Genomic DNA, 17,318 nt, shown 5'->3' with positions numbered 1-17,318 from the left:
TAAATACTTTTTAACCACAAGTGATTATCTTGCACTAGCTTTGCGATTTGTCTCTACGACTTAACGCATTACGTAACCACGTTGAAAAGGTCACACATGGTTAGTTCTTCATCTGTGTTCTCTGGTTCATAAAGGTAGTGTAGAGCAAAAAACTCCATTTCATTTTCTCCTCCAACCTCAAAATTGTCCAACATCGTTGTTTTACCTTTTTTTTTTTTTTTTTTAAATGGTGTTTGGCTTTCTTTGCACTTTTGCTTGTAAACACTGGGTCGGTACTTCTGCCTACATCACGCGTGACTTCCAATGTGACTACATAATGCGTGAAGTCAAGCTAGTGCAAGATGAGCATTTGTGGTTACAAAGATTTGTATTTTTTCCATAAAATGACAGATCATTTCACTACATAAGACCCTTATTCCTTAGCTGGGATCATGTAGTGTTCTTTGAAGCTGCATTAAAAATTCAATTTGGACCTTCAACCCATTGATCTCCACTGAAGTCCACTATATGTAAAAAAAAAAAAAATAAATAAATAAAAAAAAAAAAAAAAAAAAAAAAAATAAAAATCCCGTAATGTTTTCATCAAAAACCTTAAAAAACATAATTTTGCCATCTTGATTGGCATGGGGGTGAGTAAATTATCAGGAAATCTTTCGTCTGGAAGTAAACTAATCCCTTAAAGTCCACTTCCAAAACAAAAATTTACAGATAATTTACTCACCCCCTTGCCATCCAAGATGTTCATGTCTTTCTTTCTTCAGTCGATAAGAAATTGTTTTTTGAGGAAAACATTTCAGGATTTTTCTCCATAAAATGGACTGATATGGTGCCCGTGAGTTTGAACTTCCAAAAAGCAGTTTAAATGCAGATTCCAAGGGCTCTAAACGATCCCAGCTGAGGAAGAAGGGTCTTATGTAGCAAAAGAATCAGTCATTTTCTAAACAAATTGACCATTTACATACTTTTTAACCTCAAATGCTTGTCTTGTCTAGCTCTGCGTGAAAATCATCCTTCATCCCTGCAGAAGTACCGAACCAGTGTTTACAAAGCAAATGTGCAAGGAAGGTGTAGCGAAAACAGTGACAGGGAGTTTTCGACATACCCTAACTGTCATGAACCAGAATCTGCAGTTCACGCAGAGCTAGACAAGATGAGCATTTGAGGTTAAAAAATATATAATTTGTCAATTTGTTTAGAAAATGACCAAACGTTTTACTAGATAAGACCCATATTCCTCAACTGGGATCGTTTAGAGCTCTTTGAAGCTGCACTGGAACTGCATTTTGGAAGTTCAAACTCAGGGGCACCATAGAAGTCCAGTATATAGAGAGAAAAACATAATTTCATTACGAACGAAGAAAGAAAGACATGACCATCTTGGATGAGAAGGGGTTGAGTAAATTATCTAAATTTTTGTTTGGAAGTGAACTTCTCTTTTAAGAGCAACTTTACCCTCTAGCAAACATTATGTAACTAACTTGCCAAAATATGGCGTGTTTGATGAATTTCACTGAGAATGTGCAATTAAACACTTTGTACATTTATGTTCAAGTACATTGAAAGGGAAATATTTTTTAATTAAAATCTGTTTCACTTTAAAGACCTTACTGTTGAGCTCTATCTTTGGTCAGTATTCTGATTGTTCTTATTCTCAGTATTTATAACTGTGTATTGTAACTGTAGTTTGGTTGAATGCTCTGCTTTTGAGGAAAGTGACCCAACACCATTCTAATAATCACTGTGGGTCACACAAGAGATTATTATGCAGTAACACTTTTTAAGACAAAAGTCTTTTTCTTCTGTGCAATTAATATTACGACACACTTACTCTATTGGTGATTTCCCCCTCAGTCAGATCAATCTTCTCTGCACTGTCATTTTCCCTGTCCAGCGCTTTCCAGCACATAACCAGGTCCCGTCTAGACCTTCATTGTGTCTTTTAACATGCTCTTGAGCTCCTGTTGAAATCTGTAGCAGACCAACTAATGGGCCTCCTGGCAGTGTTGGCCTATAGCTGCTAATGCGCTCTGCAGGAGGCTGCAATTTTGCGCTGACACAGCGCCATTTTTCCCCTTCACGCTGAGTGTGCGGGTGCGTTGGCGTTCTGTGGAGGAGGGGAGGGGGGTGTTGCCATCGCACTCTGTTGTGTCATGGAGGTGATGGTGTGTGCTAATGAATTTCTACCCTCTGTGCCAAATGCTGACACTCCCAGCATGCTCAGGGGCTTTTTCTGCTTGTTTGCGGGCAGCACAAGAGGAATTACATTTACTTTCTTTTCTGGGCTTGCTGAGAAGCACAATATTTTCAAGCGCTTTGCTCTACCTCAGGAGCAGGCTGGTTCGACACGCCATTGAAACGAGCACCCTGTAAATTTTGACCTTAGACGTGGATCAAAACCACTGTACCTGTTAAAGAGACAGTTCACCCAAAATGTAACTTCCTTCATTAATTACTCACCTTAATGTTTTTCCAAACCTATATGACTATGTAAGGGAGTAAGTTGTTTAAATAAGCAAAAGTACAAATGTGACCCTGGACCACAAAACCAGTCGTAAAAGTCCATTTTTTTAAAACTGAGATTTATGCGTCATCTGAAAGCTGAATAAACAAGAAGATATTTACAAAATGCATGCATGTTCTGCGTGTCTCTGTTTTAATGAATGGAGCACATCAGCGGTTTTGTTTACTACACACACTGAAGCACGTGTGACGCTCGCAGTGATGTCAGCATCTGTCATCTCACTAAATGAGGACATAAATACATGAACAATATCTGCTGAGTCACTTAATGAGCATTTGACCGTTCAATTTTAGGAAAACTAGCGTTATATACACACAGAAATGTAAAGGTAGACACAGCAACCCGTCAAAATAAAAGTCCGGTTTAACTTTGACATTAAGACATTGTGCAATATATATATTACTACTATTACTACTACAACTAAAATGAAACGAACATTATTTTTAGGGTATAATCACACAACATTTCTTCCATGTTTTAATTTTAATAGTAAATTCCCCAAAATAGTAAATTTTGCTTAATTTTCAATAATTAAATTAAATTAATGTTTTATGCCTTCATTTGATAACCAGAACATTTTAAATAAACAACACAATTTTTGAGGCTAAACCTTTCATAAGGCTATTTTAAGAATAAATTTGAATAAATTAAGTATGCATTCAAATAATTAGACATGCTAAATAATTTGATAACAATAAAACATATGATGAGAAAAAATACAACATATCATAGGGCCCTAAACATATAATTTTTGTTAAACCTTTATTAAATTGATATAAACTTCAAGATATTAATTAATTAGACATGCTCTTTGATTAATAAAAATTTATTTAGCCATTAAAAATGAGTTGAGAAAAATTTAAATGTGAAAAAACGGAATTTGGGAAAAAATAAAACACATTTCATAGGGCCCTATACTTATGATTGGTGACTTCCAGGGCAAGTAGAAGCAAAACATTGCAACAACTTTTTGTTTTCTGCAGTAGATAGTTAAGCATGTGGGTTTGGATTAACATGAGGGTGAGTAAGTAATGGCAGAATTTTTCAATAGAATGCTGCAGATGTGTTTTTTTTTTTTTTAAAGGCCAACCCAGAAGTCAGCATCATGCTGGTTCTCTCCACAAACACAAAATAGGATTTTTCAGTAGGCTTTTGGATTATTGCCTAAAATAAGATCTGTGACCAACAGAAGTTTATGATCCCTATACTTTCTTTTAGAAATACACACAACTTTTATGAACTTTGAAGCCTAAATACAGTTGCCAGAAGTTAAAAATTAAATTTAGATTCCAAATAGTTTTAAGTACTCATTAAATGCTTTCCCTGCTGTTTTTTTTTTTTTTTTTTTTGATCATTTTTGCATTTTCAAAGCTTTTATGGACTCCAGAATATTTATGGATATCTGAACATGCAATATGTCAAAAGAAAGAACAAAACTTTTTTTTTTTAACCAAAAAAAAAAAAAAATCTAGCTTCAGAGATCCAGAGATTTAGATTTGATCCAGTCCCATTCAAGACACATAATATCTTTTAAGATGACGTCTTGCAGCACTCTATTATATTTCTTTAAAGGGATAGTTCACCCAAAATGAAAATTGTGTCATTAATTACTCACCCACATGTTGTTCCAAACCTGTAAGACCTTTGTTCATCTTCAGTACACAAATGAAGATATTTTTGACGAAATCTGAGAGCTTTCTGAACCTCCATAGACAGCAACGCAACTGACATGTTTCAGGCCCAGAAAATTTGTAAGGACATTGATAAAATGGTCCATGTGACATTAGTGGTTCAACCGTAATGTTACAAAGCTACGAGAATACATTTTGTATGCAAAGAACTACCTTACAACCTTCCTGAGCCTTGAACGTGATAGTTGCCTTACTGTCTGTGCAGGGTCAGAAAGCTCTTGGATTTCATCAAAAAGATCTTAATTTTAGAAGATGAAAGTTATAGGGGTTTGGAACGACATGAGGGTGAGGCATTAATGACAGAATTTTCATCTTTGGGTGAACTATCCCTGTAATTTGTAGAAATCAATAGTAAAAGTTTCCCTTTCTCTATTTTAAAATCCAAAACCTTGTTCCAGCATAAGCCTGCCTGCTCCTCAGGTAAAGCTACCATTTGTAAATCTGTCAATCCAGCAAATGTTTCCAGCCTTGTGTTCATTGGAGGATTTTACACGATTCATCTTGGGATCGGTGTTGATTTTGTGGGTTGTTCAAATTGGGCGACTCTGAAACAATCTGAATCAAGGGTCTTTATAATTATATGAATATTTACAAAGGACAGAGGGGGAAGGTCTTGTTGAATGAGTGTAATTGTGTGGTGTATTTTTTTTCCTGAATCAGAGCAAAGTCAGGACAGCGTTGCTGGCATGTCGGACTCCAGCTCCTTGCAGGATGTCTTCATGGACGCCACCAGCTCACAGGACAGCAGCCACAAGGTCGATCCTGGGAAGTGTAGTATTTTTACAGAAGAATCAAATGCGACGGGAAAAGAAAAGCCGGCCACAGTAGAGGACACAGGTATTTATTACAGTTCTTCTAAACACGTACTTGCTGCAAAGTCTCATTACAGTTTAAAGGGGTCATCGGATGCAAAACTCACTTTTACTTGTTGTTTGAACATAAATGTGTGTTGGCAGTGTGTGTACACAACCACCCTATAATGATTAATGATAAAAATCCACCCAGTGGTATTTTTTAAATCTTAGTAATATCCCCTTTTTCAAATCAAGCCATTCTCAGCATCTTGTCTGTGTGATGTCACAAAATCCTAGGCCGCTCCCACGATAGTTGATTGACACAGTTGTCTTACCTTAGAGCCGCCCTGAGTGAGCTGAGAACAGTCCGACCGCCATTGTTTCGACTTTGGTGCAGATATAGATAAGAATGTCTTCGATTGAGCGTTTGAGGTGTTTTTTGTTGTTGGATGTAGTGATGAACATAGTAGTCAACATTTACTCCTGACATCTGAGCTGTTAAAGACGCAGAGGATTAACGTTACCTTAGTTTTTGAGGGGAATGCGCCTCCCGATCTACATAAATGCGTCTATGTTTGCGGTGATAGCTGCAGAAGAGTATAAGGGTTTTTTATGCATCTTTGCAAATCTCCTTTCTTAATAATGTGCTAGTTAGCTAGTTTCACGGTTAAATGCGGCTAAAGTAAACAGACTGGCTCGTCACCCCACAGAAAAGAGGGGCGGGGTGAGCAGAGCTCATTAGCATTTAAAGGCAAATGCACCACAAGGGCTCTAAAAAGGGCTGATTTTGACAAGGTAAAAAGGGTGTTTTTTTACACTACCACTGAAAAATTTTAACTAAAGTATGTTATAGAGTTCTCATTAAGACCCTAATGAATCATGTCAACTTGTGGAAAATGGGCATCAGATGACCCCTTTAAAAAAAAATCTAATTATATTTGCTTTTATGTGGAAAATTCATTTAATATGTATTATTTGGCATTTAATATTTTACGTTTTTTTCTGATAATACACTACTATTCAAAAGCTTGCGCTCAGTATAATTTTATTTTATTTCTTTCTTCAGCAGGGACACATTAAGTCAATCAAAAGTGACAAAAAGGATGTTTAAAATGTTAAAGGATTTAAATTTCACATAAATGCTGTTATAACTTCTGAAATTTCTTTTTCTGCTGCATCACTGAAAAATATATCACAGTTTCACCAAAATATTGAACTGAAGGATCCTGTGTAGACTGAATTAATGATGCTAAAAAATCAGCTTTGCATCACAGGAATAAATTGCATTTTAAAAAATATATTTAGAGAGAAAGCAGTTGTTTTAAGATTTAATAATATTATCTTTTTTTTTTTTTTGGTTAAATAAATTAAGGCAGGGTGAGAATAAGAGACTGTAAAATGATTCACAATAAAAAAGGAAGGATAATCTTCAGTTTTTTAAACTAAATACACACAATTTAAAAAAAAAAAAAAAAAAGTTTAATGTTTTTTAAAGAAGTCTCTTCAGCTCACCAAGCCTGCATTTATTTGATCCCCAATATCAGCAAAAACAGTACTATTTTGAAATATTTTTACTATTTAAAATCCATTTTTTAGCATCATTACTTACACGATCAGTCAGAAGTCATTCTAATATTCTGATTTGCTGCTCAAAATTTATTATTATTATTATTATTATTATTATTATTATTATTATTATATTGAAAACATGAGTAGATTTTTTTTTTTTTTTTTTTAAAGTGTTTTGATGAATAGGAAATTCATAAGAACAGCGTTTATCTTAAATAGATGTCTTTTGTAACATTATAAATGTCTTTATCATCACTTTTAATCCATTTAAAGCATCCTTGCTAAATAAAAGTATCAATTTCTATAATTTCTTTCCCATAAAATTATACTGACTCCAAGCTTTTGGATGGTATAGTGTATAATGTTACAAAAGCTTTTTACTTCAGATAAATGCTGATCTTTGGATCTTTCTATTCATCAAAGAATCCTGAAAACAATGTACTCAGCTGTTTTAAATATTGGTGATAATAATAAATGTTTCTTTATTATTTATCAGTCAGCATATTAGAAGGATCATGTGACACTGACCCTGGAGTAATGTTGCTGAAAATCATCAGCTTTGATCACAAGAATAAATTACATTTTAAAATATATTTAAATAGAAAGCAGTTATTTCAAATAGTGCTTTTGCTGTTTTTTCGGTCACATAAATGCAGGCGAGCAGAAAGACATTAAAAATCTTTGTGTCCAAAACATTTTGACTGGTAGTGTAATTTTTTAGCTTTTTCCTGGCTAAAATTTCTTAGAACTGGCTAAAACATATACAGTTTTTATGAGATTCAGCCAATATCTGTCTTGCCAGGAGCACAGAACACAGTAGATTATCTTCTACTGTTGCTTTTTACAATCATTATCTGCAGCTGGTGGTCACCTCTGCCCTCTTGAAATCCCACAGGCCCCTTAGAGGACAAGAACATGGATATCAGCTCTGCCACACTTTCTCAAGAATCTTCAGTCACACAAGAGTCTTCAGACACCACTTTATCCATCACTTCTCCTGAGGCCTCTGTTCCAAAAACTCCCACCACAGACACCCTGACCCAAGCTCCACCTCTGCCGCTGCACACCGGCCATTCACACAGACATCACCCCCAGACCAGCTCCTCCAGTGAGGGCAAGCGCAGGCCGGAGCCACCACCTCCGCTGGAGGTGATAGAGTTGCCGAAGTGTCTGCCGCCGGGATGGAGAGAGCAGAAGAAAACACTGGTGGATGTGTGTGTGAGGTCTCTCTTCCTGTGTCTGAGTCGCTTCCCACAACACTACAAGAGTCTCTATCGTCTGGCTCACCTGTACGCCTACAGCAAGACACACAAGGTGCGCAAACACACTTTATTCTGCATTTAGCCTAAGACAACTGAAAAAATAACTCTTTAGATAAAGTACTTTAAAGTATATTTTTAAAAAAACAAGCACCTTTTTTTTTTTTTACCCATGATTAGTTTGCCACCCTAACGTATTTTGGTGAAATTCATAGTTTTGACTCCAAAATGAGACTCTACAGTAAACAGTATTTAAAAAATCTTTGTTTTAACCCTATTAGTTACTGCATAGTTCACACAACTAATTATTTCTCATTTATTATTAGCTAATTTTTTCAAGTATATATCATATTTTATTGTACAGCATTTATATTTGTTATAATATGCTATAATTTTTTATGCCTGTAATAAAAAAATACTTTTTATACAGGTTTTTCAAACGCTTCCCATCAGTTATTAACGAAAAATAAAATAAAATAAACATATACTTTTTATTAATGTCTCTTTAAAAAAAATAAAAAAATCAAACAATTACTGTCAGTTACAATTTAACCTAACTGACTAAATTTTATTAATGTCTTCTATAAAAATAGTGTTTATACGGGTTTTTCAAACCTTCCTATCAGTTATAGTTAACTACGAATAAAATAAAACAATCATACTTTATATTAATGTCTTTTATTTAAAAAATATGCTTTTTATACAGGTTTTTCAAACAATAACTATCAGTTACTGTTACCAAAAAATACAATAAAATAAACATATAATTTTTATTAATGTCGCCTATAAAAAAATACAGATTTTTCAAATATTACTATCAGTTACCATTAACAAAAATAAATAAATAAATAAAATAAACATACTTTTATTAATGTATCTTTAAAAAAAAACTATTTTTTTTTCAAACAGTTACTATCAGTTACCATTATCTAACTAAATAACTAACTAACTAACTAATCATATATAACCTTTTTATTAATGTTTCCTATAAAAATACTTTTTATACAGTTTTTTCAAACAGTTCCTATCAGTTATCGTTAACTACAAATAAAATAAAACAATCATACTTTTTATTAATTTCTCTTATTTAAAAATATGCTTTTTATACAGGTTTTTCAAACACTTGCTAAGCAGTTATCATTAACAAAATAAAATAAACATGTATTTTTTATTATTGTCTCATTTAAAAAAAAAAAACCTTTTTATACATTTTTTTTAAACACTCCCTATGAGTTATCATTAACCAAACCTGAAATAACTAATTTAAGTGAAATAAAATGTTAACAAAATGTATTTTGTTTCAATTAGTTGCCAAGTCAACATTTCTCGCTGTTTAGTTTTTTAAAAAATCTCATTCAAAATATTAACAAAACCTATAGTAGTATTTTAATATTGAATAATTCTGCTGCCTAACAAACAGGTCAGTAAATCTTCCGAATAAATAAAAAATCTGCATTAAAAACACATAATAAAAACATACTAAAATACTATTTACCAATTAACTTTACTGTTTAATATGCAGTGTAATAATAATTTTGTAATATTATACTAATCAGCATGATATTTTCTCAGATTACAGTAGATAATTGTCTTTAAAACAGGTTTCTTTTTCTTCATGCAGATTATTTCTTACTGATTTGAGGGTGAAGTATAACCATGACATTTCTTGCCAGTTTTCCTGAGATGTGCATTGTTTCATCCCACCCTGTTCTTAAGCCATTGATTGAGTCAGCGTTGGGCTGCTCAAACAGTGTTTTATAATCATCATTTTAGAAAATCACACTGCAGATGTCTTGTAGTTACGCTTACATTTGTCCCTGCACATACAAAGTGTTTTGACACAAAAAAGATACGTGTACACTTTGTAACAACCATTTACTGCACAAGAACACAGCGTCCGCTCCAGATATGTGTGTCTGTAATGCTAACTGAGCCAAGAGGATGATATCATATTCACCTCGAGATATTAAGACTGGGCGTTGAAAATTGTGCCCACTCGCCTCACGGGCGCAAAAAAAACGGTAGTGCCAAGTTTAGTGCGATGCCAGAATGTTGTGTAACACCACTGACCACTAAACAAACCACTTACACTTGTCTGAAGTCTAATGTATCCGCTGCCGTTTGTTTTTGTCTTGTGGTTGAGATGTGAAGTCGATAGGAGTGCACATGGGGTCAGTGGGGATTCCCCGTGCTTACTTTACATATGTGGTCATGTCATGTAAAAACCCCTGCTAAATAAATTAACTTCCTGCTCAAACAGGATGAAGGCCTTTGTTAAGCATAGCAGTCACAGCAGGCGTCACATGGTTATGCAGTATAGGAGGACATTAAAGTGCTTTGTTGCTTTTATAAAAGTAGTCATAAAGAAATTGTTTTTTGAGGAATTTTTCTCCATATAATGGACTGATATGGAGCCCCGAGTTTGAACTTCCAAAATGTTTTTTAAATGCGGCTTCAAACGATCCCAAATGCGGTTGTAAACAATTCCAGCTGAGGAAGAAGGGTCTTATCTAGCGAAACGATTGATTATTTTCATTTAAAAAAAATACAATTTATATACTTTTTAATCTTAAACGCTCATCTTGTCCTGCTCTCCCTGAACTCTGTGTATTCTGCCTCAAGACAGTTAGGGGATGATGAAAATCTCCAGTCATATTTTCTCCCTCAACTTCAAAAATCATTTTAAAATCATCCTACATCACTGCAGAAGAATCGACCCAGTCTTTGCAAAGTAAACATGCAAAGAAGATCAAACACCCTTAACAAAAAAGGTAAAACAGCGATATAGGACGATTTTGAAGTTGAGGGAGAACATGAGATGGGAGTTTTATGACATACCCTAACTGTCATGAACCAGAAAAAACTGAGTTCAGGCAAGACGAGCGTTTGACATTAAAAAGTATTTAAATTGTTTTATTTTTATGAAAATAACCGATCGTTTTGCTAGATAAGACCCTTCTTCCTCGGCTGGAATTGTTTACAACTGCTTTTGGGATTGTTTGAAGCCGCATTTAAAAAACATTTTGGAAGTTCAAAATCGGGGCACCATATCAGTCCATTATATGGAGAAAAATGCAGAAATGTTTTCCTCAAAAACCATAATTTCTTTACGACTGAAAAAAGAAAGACATGAACATCTTGGATGACAAGGGGATGAGTACATTATCTGTGATTCTTTGTTTTGGAAGTCGACTTCTCCTTTAAAGGAACGCTCCACTTTTTTTGAAAATAGGCTCATTGTTTTACCATTACCATTTTACCATTGAGTTTTACCATTTTCGAATCCATTCAGCCGATCTGCCGGTCTGGCGGTAGCACTTTTATCATAGCTTAGCTTAGATCATTGAATCTGAATAGACCAATAACATCTCGCTCAAATTACCTCATATAATGAAAATATTTTTTCTATTTAAACCTTGACTCTTCTGTATTTACATTGTGTACTAAGACTGACGGAAAATGAAAAGCAGTGATTTTCTAGGCTGATATGGCTAGGAACTATACTCTCATTCCGGCATAATAATCAAGGAACTTTGCTGCCGTACCATGGGTGCAGCAGGAGCAATGATATTACGCAGCACCTGAAAGTGACCGGCACTAAGTTTGTGTAGATGCAGAGTTGCAGCCGGCAGAGTTGACAGCTGTGTAATATCATTACCAAAAAGCCCAAAATCTCAAACTTGACAGGTACATGTTTTTGCCTGCAGTGTCAAATGAATATCAAAAAGTTAATTCATTATCTGTTAGTTGTCCCATAATGGGAGCTGTGCAGTGGCTCTATTGTACTGTGTTTTGCATGGCTGTTATAGTATATTGGTATATTTGTAGCAATAGCCAAAAAAAAAAAAAAAGCACATTGTATGGGTCAAAATTATCATAATATTTGTTTTTTATGCCAGAAATCATTAGGATATTAAGTAAAGAACATTACATGAAGATATTTTGTAAATTTCCTACCATAAATATATAAAAATGTAATTTTTGATTAGTAATATGCATTAATAAGAACATCATTTGGACAACTTTAAAGGTTTAAAGTTTTTTTTTTTTTTTTTTTCTTTTTTTCATTTATTTATTTTTTTGCACCCTCAGATTCCAGTTTTTTAAATAGTTGTATCTTTGCCAACTATTGTGCTATCCTAACAAACCATACATCAATGGAAAATTTTATTCATTCAGATTTCAGATTGTTTCAATTTAATTGACTCTTATGACTGGTTTTGTGGTCCAGGGTCACATTTATTTGATTACCAAATCAAGGTTTAATACAGTTTTAAATGCACTACTGTTCAAAAGTTTAAGATCAGTGTCAATACGGAAAAAAAAAAAAAAAAAAGAAATCCAGCATGCTTTAAATTAATCAAAAGTGACAGAAGATAACATGTATTTTTTTCTACATTTTATTTATTTATTTATTTATTTTTTTTTCAAATTAATTCTGTTCTTTTGAACTTTGTTCATCAGCTTTCCATAAAATATTAAGTAGCACAACTGTTTTCACTGATAATAATAATCATAAATGTTTCTTGTGCAGCAAATCATCATGAATGATTTCTGAAGGATCATGTGACACTGAACACTGGCGTAATGTTGCTGAAAATTCAGCTTTGATCACGGAAATAAATTACATTTTTTTAAATATATTACAATAGAAAATTGTTCTTTTAAATTGTAAAATTATTTAAACATTTTTTTTCAATATTTAACACTTTTACTGTTTGGTTCTGTATTTTTGATCAAATAAATACAGCCTTGGTGAGCATGAGACTTCTTTAAGTAACATAACACAACCCAAACTTTTGAACTCTAGATACAAGCAAAAAGTAATAAAACCATAAATATTGTTAATATTTATAATAAATATGTGTTTGATTACGAAGTAAACTATCAGAACAGTGACTCATTGAAATGGATAAAGGCTAATTTAGTTTCAGTTAATTCAGTTTTGTGAATGATTTACTTCAAAACATCTACTAAAGCAAACATCTGCTGTTTGCTTGTGCATCTCTGCTTTTATTTATAGTAAATTTACCTGGAATGTCTATTAGTATTTTTCCCCAGAGCCCCATATGGTGACACATGTGGATGTGTTTTTTGTTGTTGTTTTTTTTTGAGCCACCCAGATGCAAATTGAGGAACAAAATCACGATTTGTATTGTTTTTGTGACAGTGTTTGAGACTGACTCATCCAGTGTATGATGCTGCCAATGACAAGCCGACCTGCATTTTGTCACTGATATACAAGAAGAAAAATGCCATTGTCATAATGACTTTTTTTTTTTTTTTTTTATAACAATAATGCGAAATTCAGTTTCATGGCCAGTATGAAATATCTGTGGTTGGTAAATTTTCCTCAATTCGTTCACCACTGGTCAGTGTGACTTGATGGTAATTTTGGGCCTTGCCTGGAAGCGTATTACAGCGTTTGTTCATAATTGAAACCAACACTTTAAACACTGTGTAAACACATTGCCAGTACCTGCATGTGACTATCTCCTTTTCTTCCTGTTAAATTTTCTATGAAAGCTTTTCCTATTCTACAGAACAATACTAGCTTCCTTTGTAGCAAGAAAAAAAATGTTATTTAAAAAAAAACAAAAAAAAACTGAAGATTGATATATCCATAGCCATTTATAATAATGTCAGTAGCTGCTTAATGGAAGAGGACACTTAAAAAGAAAGCAAAGCATTGTTCGTGTTTCTTTCACAGTGTGGTAGACTAAAGCCTGTTCTCTGTGACAATGACTGCCGGCGTGACCTTTCATATCCAGCCTGTTGCTCTCTTCTCTATTTTGTTCTTTTTCTCACATCTTGAATTATGATAGCTAAAGGAATTCTTCACTCCAAAATGACTGTTTTGCCATCATTTACTCACTCTCATGTCATTTCAACTTCCTTTTTTCCTTGAAACACGAACAGTGAATTATTGAAGAATGACAAAAAAGCACCATAAAAGAAGCATAAGCATATTTCATATGACATGTGCACTATATTTCAAGCTTTCTGAAGGCGTATGATGGCTTTATGAAAAACCACTGAAATTTGTTCACTGAAGATCACAAGTTCATGTGAGAAAAGTAGCAATGCCTGATTCTTGAAAGGATTTAAAGTTCACTTCCAGAATAAAAAAAATTCCTGATAATTTGCTCACCGCCAGTCATCCAAGATTTTCATGTCTTTCTTTCTTCAGTCAAAAAGAAATTGAGAGGTTTTTGAGGAAAACATTCCAGGATTTTTCTCCATGTAGTGGACTTTAATGGGGATCAATGGGTTGAAGGTCCAAATTGCAGTTTCAGTGCAGCTTTAAAGGGCTTTTACACAATCCCAGCCGAGGAATAAGGGTCTTATCTAGCAAAACAATCGGTCGTTTTCTAAGAAAAAATAAAAATGTTGTTGTTCTTGCACTAGCTCAGCTTTACACATTATGTAGTCACATTAGAAAAGTCAGTGTTTACAAAGTAAACATGCAAAGAAAGTCAAATGCCTTTTACAAAAAAAAAAAAAAAAGGGTAAAACGATTTTGAACCGAAGTACACAGACGGAGAATGTGACCTTTCCATGTGATTACATAATGCGTGTTGTGGAGCTAGTGCTAGACAAGCATTTGTGGTTAAAAAGAATATATATATATATATATACCCACCCTTATTCCTCAGTTGGGATTAGGGAATCGATTATCGGTTTAACAATAAATCATGATAAAATTCCCCACGATTAGTATTACCATTTCAAAACTGTATTCAATTGCCGCGATTTGAACAACTCAGGATAAGTAAATGCCATCCAGCATAAAGCAGAGTTTAAAGGAGAAGTCCACTTCCAGAACAAAAATTTACATATAATGTACTCACCCTCTTGTCATCCAAGATGTTCATGTCTTTCTTTCTTCAGTCATAAAGAAATTGTTTTTTGAGGAAAACATTTCAGGATTTTTCTCTATATAATGGACTGATGTGGTGCCCCGTTTTTTAACTTTCAACATGCAGTTTAAATGCGGCTTTTAAACGATCCCAGGCAAGGAAGAAGGGTCTTATCTAGCGTATCTACCTATCGATTTGTTATTTTCATAAAAATAATACAATTTATATACTTCTTAATCTCAAACGCTCGTCTTGTCTTACTCTTCCCAACCTCTGTTATTTTCCGGTTCATGACAGTTAGTGTATGTCGAAAGACTCCCATCTCATGTTCTCCCTGAACTTCAAAATCATCCTATATTGCTGTTTTACCTTTTTTGTTAAGGGTGTTTGATCTTCTTTGCATGTTCACTTTGCAAACACTGGGTCGGTACTTCTGCAGCGATGTAGGATGATTTTTAAATGATTTTTAAAGTTGAGGGAGAAAATACGATTGGACTTTTTCATAACATACCCTAACTGTCTTGAGCCAGAATACGCAGAGTTCAATGAGAGCAAGACAAGACGAGCGTTTAAGATTAAAAAGTATATAATTTGTATTTTTTTAAAATGAAAATAACCGATCGTTTTGCTAGATAAGACCCTTCTTCCTCGGCTGGGATCGTTTGAAGCCGCATTTAAGCTGCATTTTGGAAGTTCAAACTCGGGGCACCATATCAGTCCATTATATGGAGAAAAATCCTGAAATGTTTTCCTCAAAAAACATAATTTCTTTGCGACTGAAGAAAGACAGACATGAACATCTTGGATGACAAGGGGGTGAGTACATTATCTGCAAATTCTGGAAGTGGACTTCTCCTTTGAAGTAACAGTCTCACGTGCGCACAACGCGCAGAGTAGTTTCGTTTTGTGTGAAAACATTGCAGAAATCTAGGAGGTTTTTAAAGAGTGCTAATATACAAATGAATATGAATGAATTAATTATATGAATGTACCTCTGAAGGTTCTGACTGTCTGCAGAAAAGATTCAATGGCATTTTGTTTTCATCTTCACTCCATGCAATGCCTAATAAAGTAGTGTTTTTAATCACAGTGCTGCTTTGTCAACGGAGGTTATTGTAAACCAGTCTTAGGTAGCACGGGTGCACCGACATAAAGCACAGCTGTGAGTTCAAAATCCTGTCAAAATCCTGAACTCGACCCGAGTTCAATCCTGTCTCAAGGTCCTTTGCCAATCCCGTTCCTCTCTCTCTGCCCAGTACTTTCCTGTCATCTCTCTACTGTCCTGTCCATTAAAGGCCCAAAAAAGCCCTAAAAAAATAACTTAAAGAAAAAAGACAGACAGACATTAACATCTTGGATGACATGGGGGTTACTAAATTGTCAGGTATTTTTCTGCAAGTGACCTAATTCTTTAACAAATAGTTTTTTGAGTCAGATCTTTTAGATGAATTTGTTGATCCAGTTTGCAATACTCATCCCAGTGATTTGTTCACAAATGGCAGTGGTTAACCGCAAATTAGAGAGGAAGACTTAATTTCAGAGTTTTTAGACTAACAAAAGTCTGTTAATTGGTCAGTATGGTACAGTTTTGTTCCGCTTCTGGCCTGTTTGCTGTTTAATGTTTATCATACATAACAGAAATGGAAGTGTTTATAGCTAAATCAAACTGGTAGTGGCACCAGTGCAACAAAAAAATTAGTCACACTGACAGGAAAAAGTGTCACAGAATGCACTATTATCTCTGAATAATGACTTAAAATATTAGCCTGTTATATAAGACATGAAAATTGGAATAGAGCAGATGAACTACTATTATGGTGCTTTTGCATATTTTTTTAGAAGTTTGAAGTTTCAGTCCTTATGATTGCATGCACAAAAAGCCAGTGCTTTATTCAAAATGTCTATTACATGTCAGATTTGGAGTCACTATATCGTGTCGCCTCTCCTTCTCTCTCTCCACATTGCATGTGTGTTTGTGCTTTTTTCAGACACTTTTTTTTTTTCCTCCCAAACGGACCCGCATATGTCATCACCATCCTTTCACACTGAGAAATCTGTCTGATCTTTGAGCAGAGATGGTTCAGCTCTGAAATTTAATCACCCCACCATGACAAGCCAGAGATTTCATAACCGCTACAACATGTTTAATCGCACCCAACTCGTTCCCAAGGCGAAAGCTTGGAAATTTAGCTCTCGGATTTAATGAATGGCCCCAAACAGCATTTGAGCTCTCATTTGTACAGTGTCTGACATACAGTGGGAGATAAGTGTGTATCTGTATCCTAATAAAGAAGTCAGACTGCAGCGCTGTGATGTTATGTGTTCATTAACAGTGAATTAGCGGTGTGGAAATGGATTTGATGGGATGATACAGTATAATTATATTGGAGTGTCACAAGAGTTTGGATTAGCTTTCACTCTTTAGCCGTCTAATGGGAGCTGTTTGTCTAAATTTTAAAGGATCACTCCACTTTTTGAAAATAGGCTCATTTTCCAACTCCCGTAGAGTTAAGTTGAGTTTTACCGTTTTCGAATTCATTCAGCTGATCTCTGGGTCTGTGGACGTTAGCATCTCACTCAAAAATGATTAAAAGAGTTTCAATATTTTTCCTATTTGAAACTTC

At 34.3% G+C, this 17,318-nt stretch overlaps 1 protein-coding gene across 1 annotated transcript in view; it reads left to right on the top strand.

Annotated features, from left to right (window-relative positions):
- The window catches only part of cabin1 (calcineurin binding protein 1), a 124,554-nt gene that overhangs the window by 44,079 nt on the left and 63,157 nt on the right, over positions 1-17,318 (top strand). The window contains exons 29-30 of the mRNA XM_051117010.1: positions 4,873-5,049; positions 7,471-7,889. Coding sequence (XP_050972967.1) covers positions 4,873-5,049; positions 7,471-7,889 — 596 coding nt within the window. The remainder of the gene's footprint in view (positions 1-4,872; positions 5,050-7,470; positions 7,890-17,318) is intronic.

Source organism: Labeo rohita, chromosome 8, assembly GCF_022985175.1.
Source record: "Labeo rohita strain BAU-BD-2019 chromosome 8, IGBB_LRoh.1.0, whole genome shotgun sequence".
NCBI classification, from domain to species: Eukaryota; Metazoa; Chordata; class Actinopteri; order Cypriniformes; family Cyprinidae; genus Labeo; species Labeo rohita.
The sequence above is the reverse complement of the archived record's forward strand: the minus strand, read 5'-3'. Positions and strand labels throughout refer to the sequence as shown.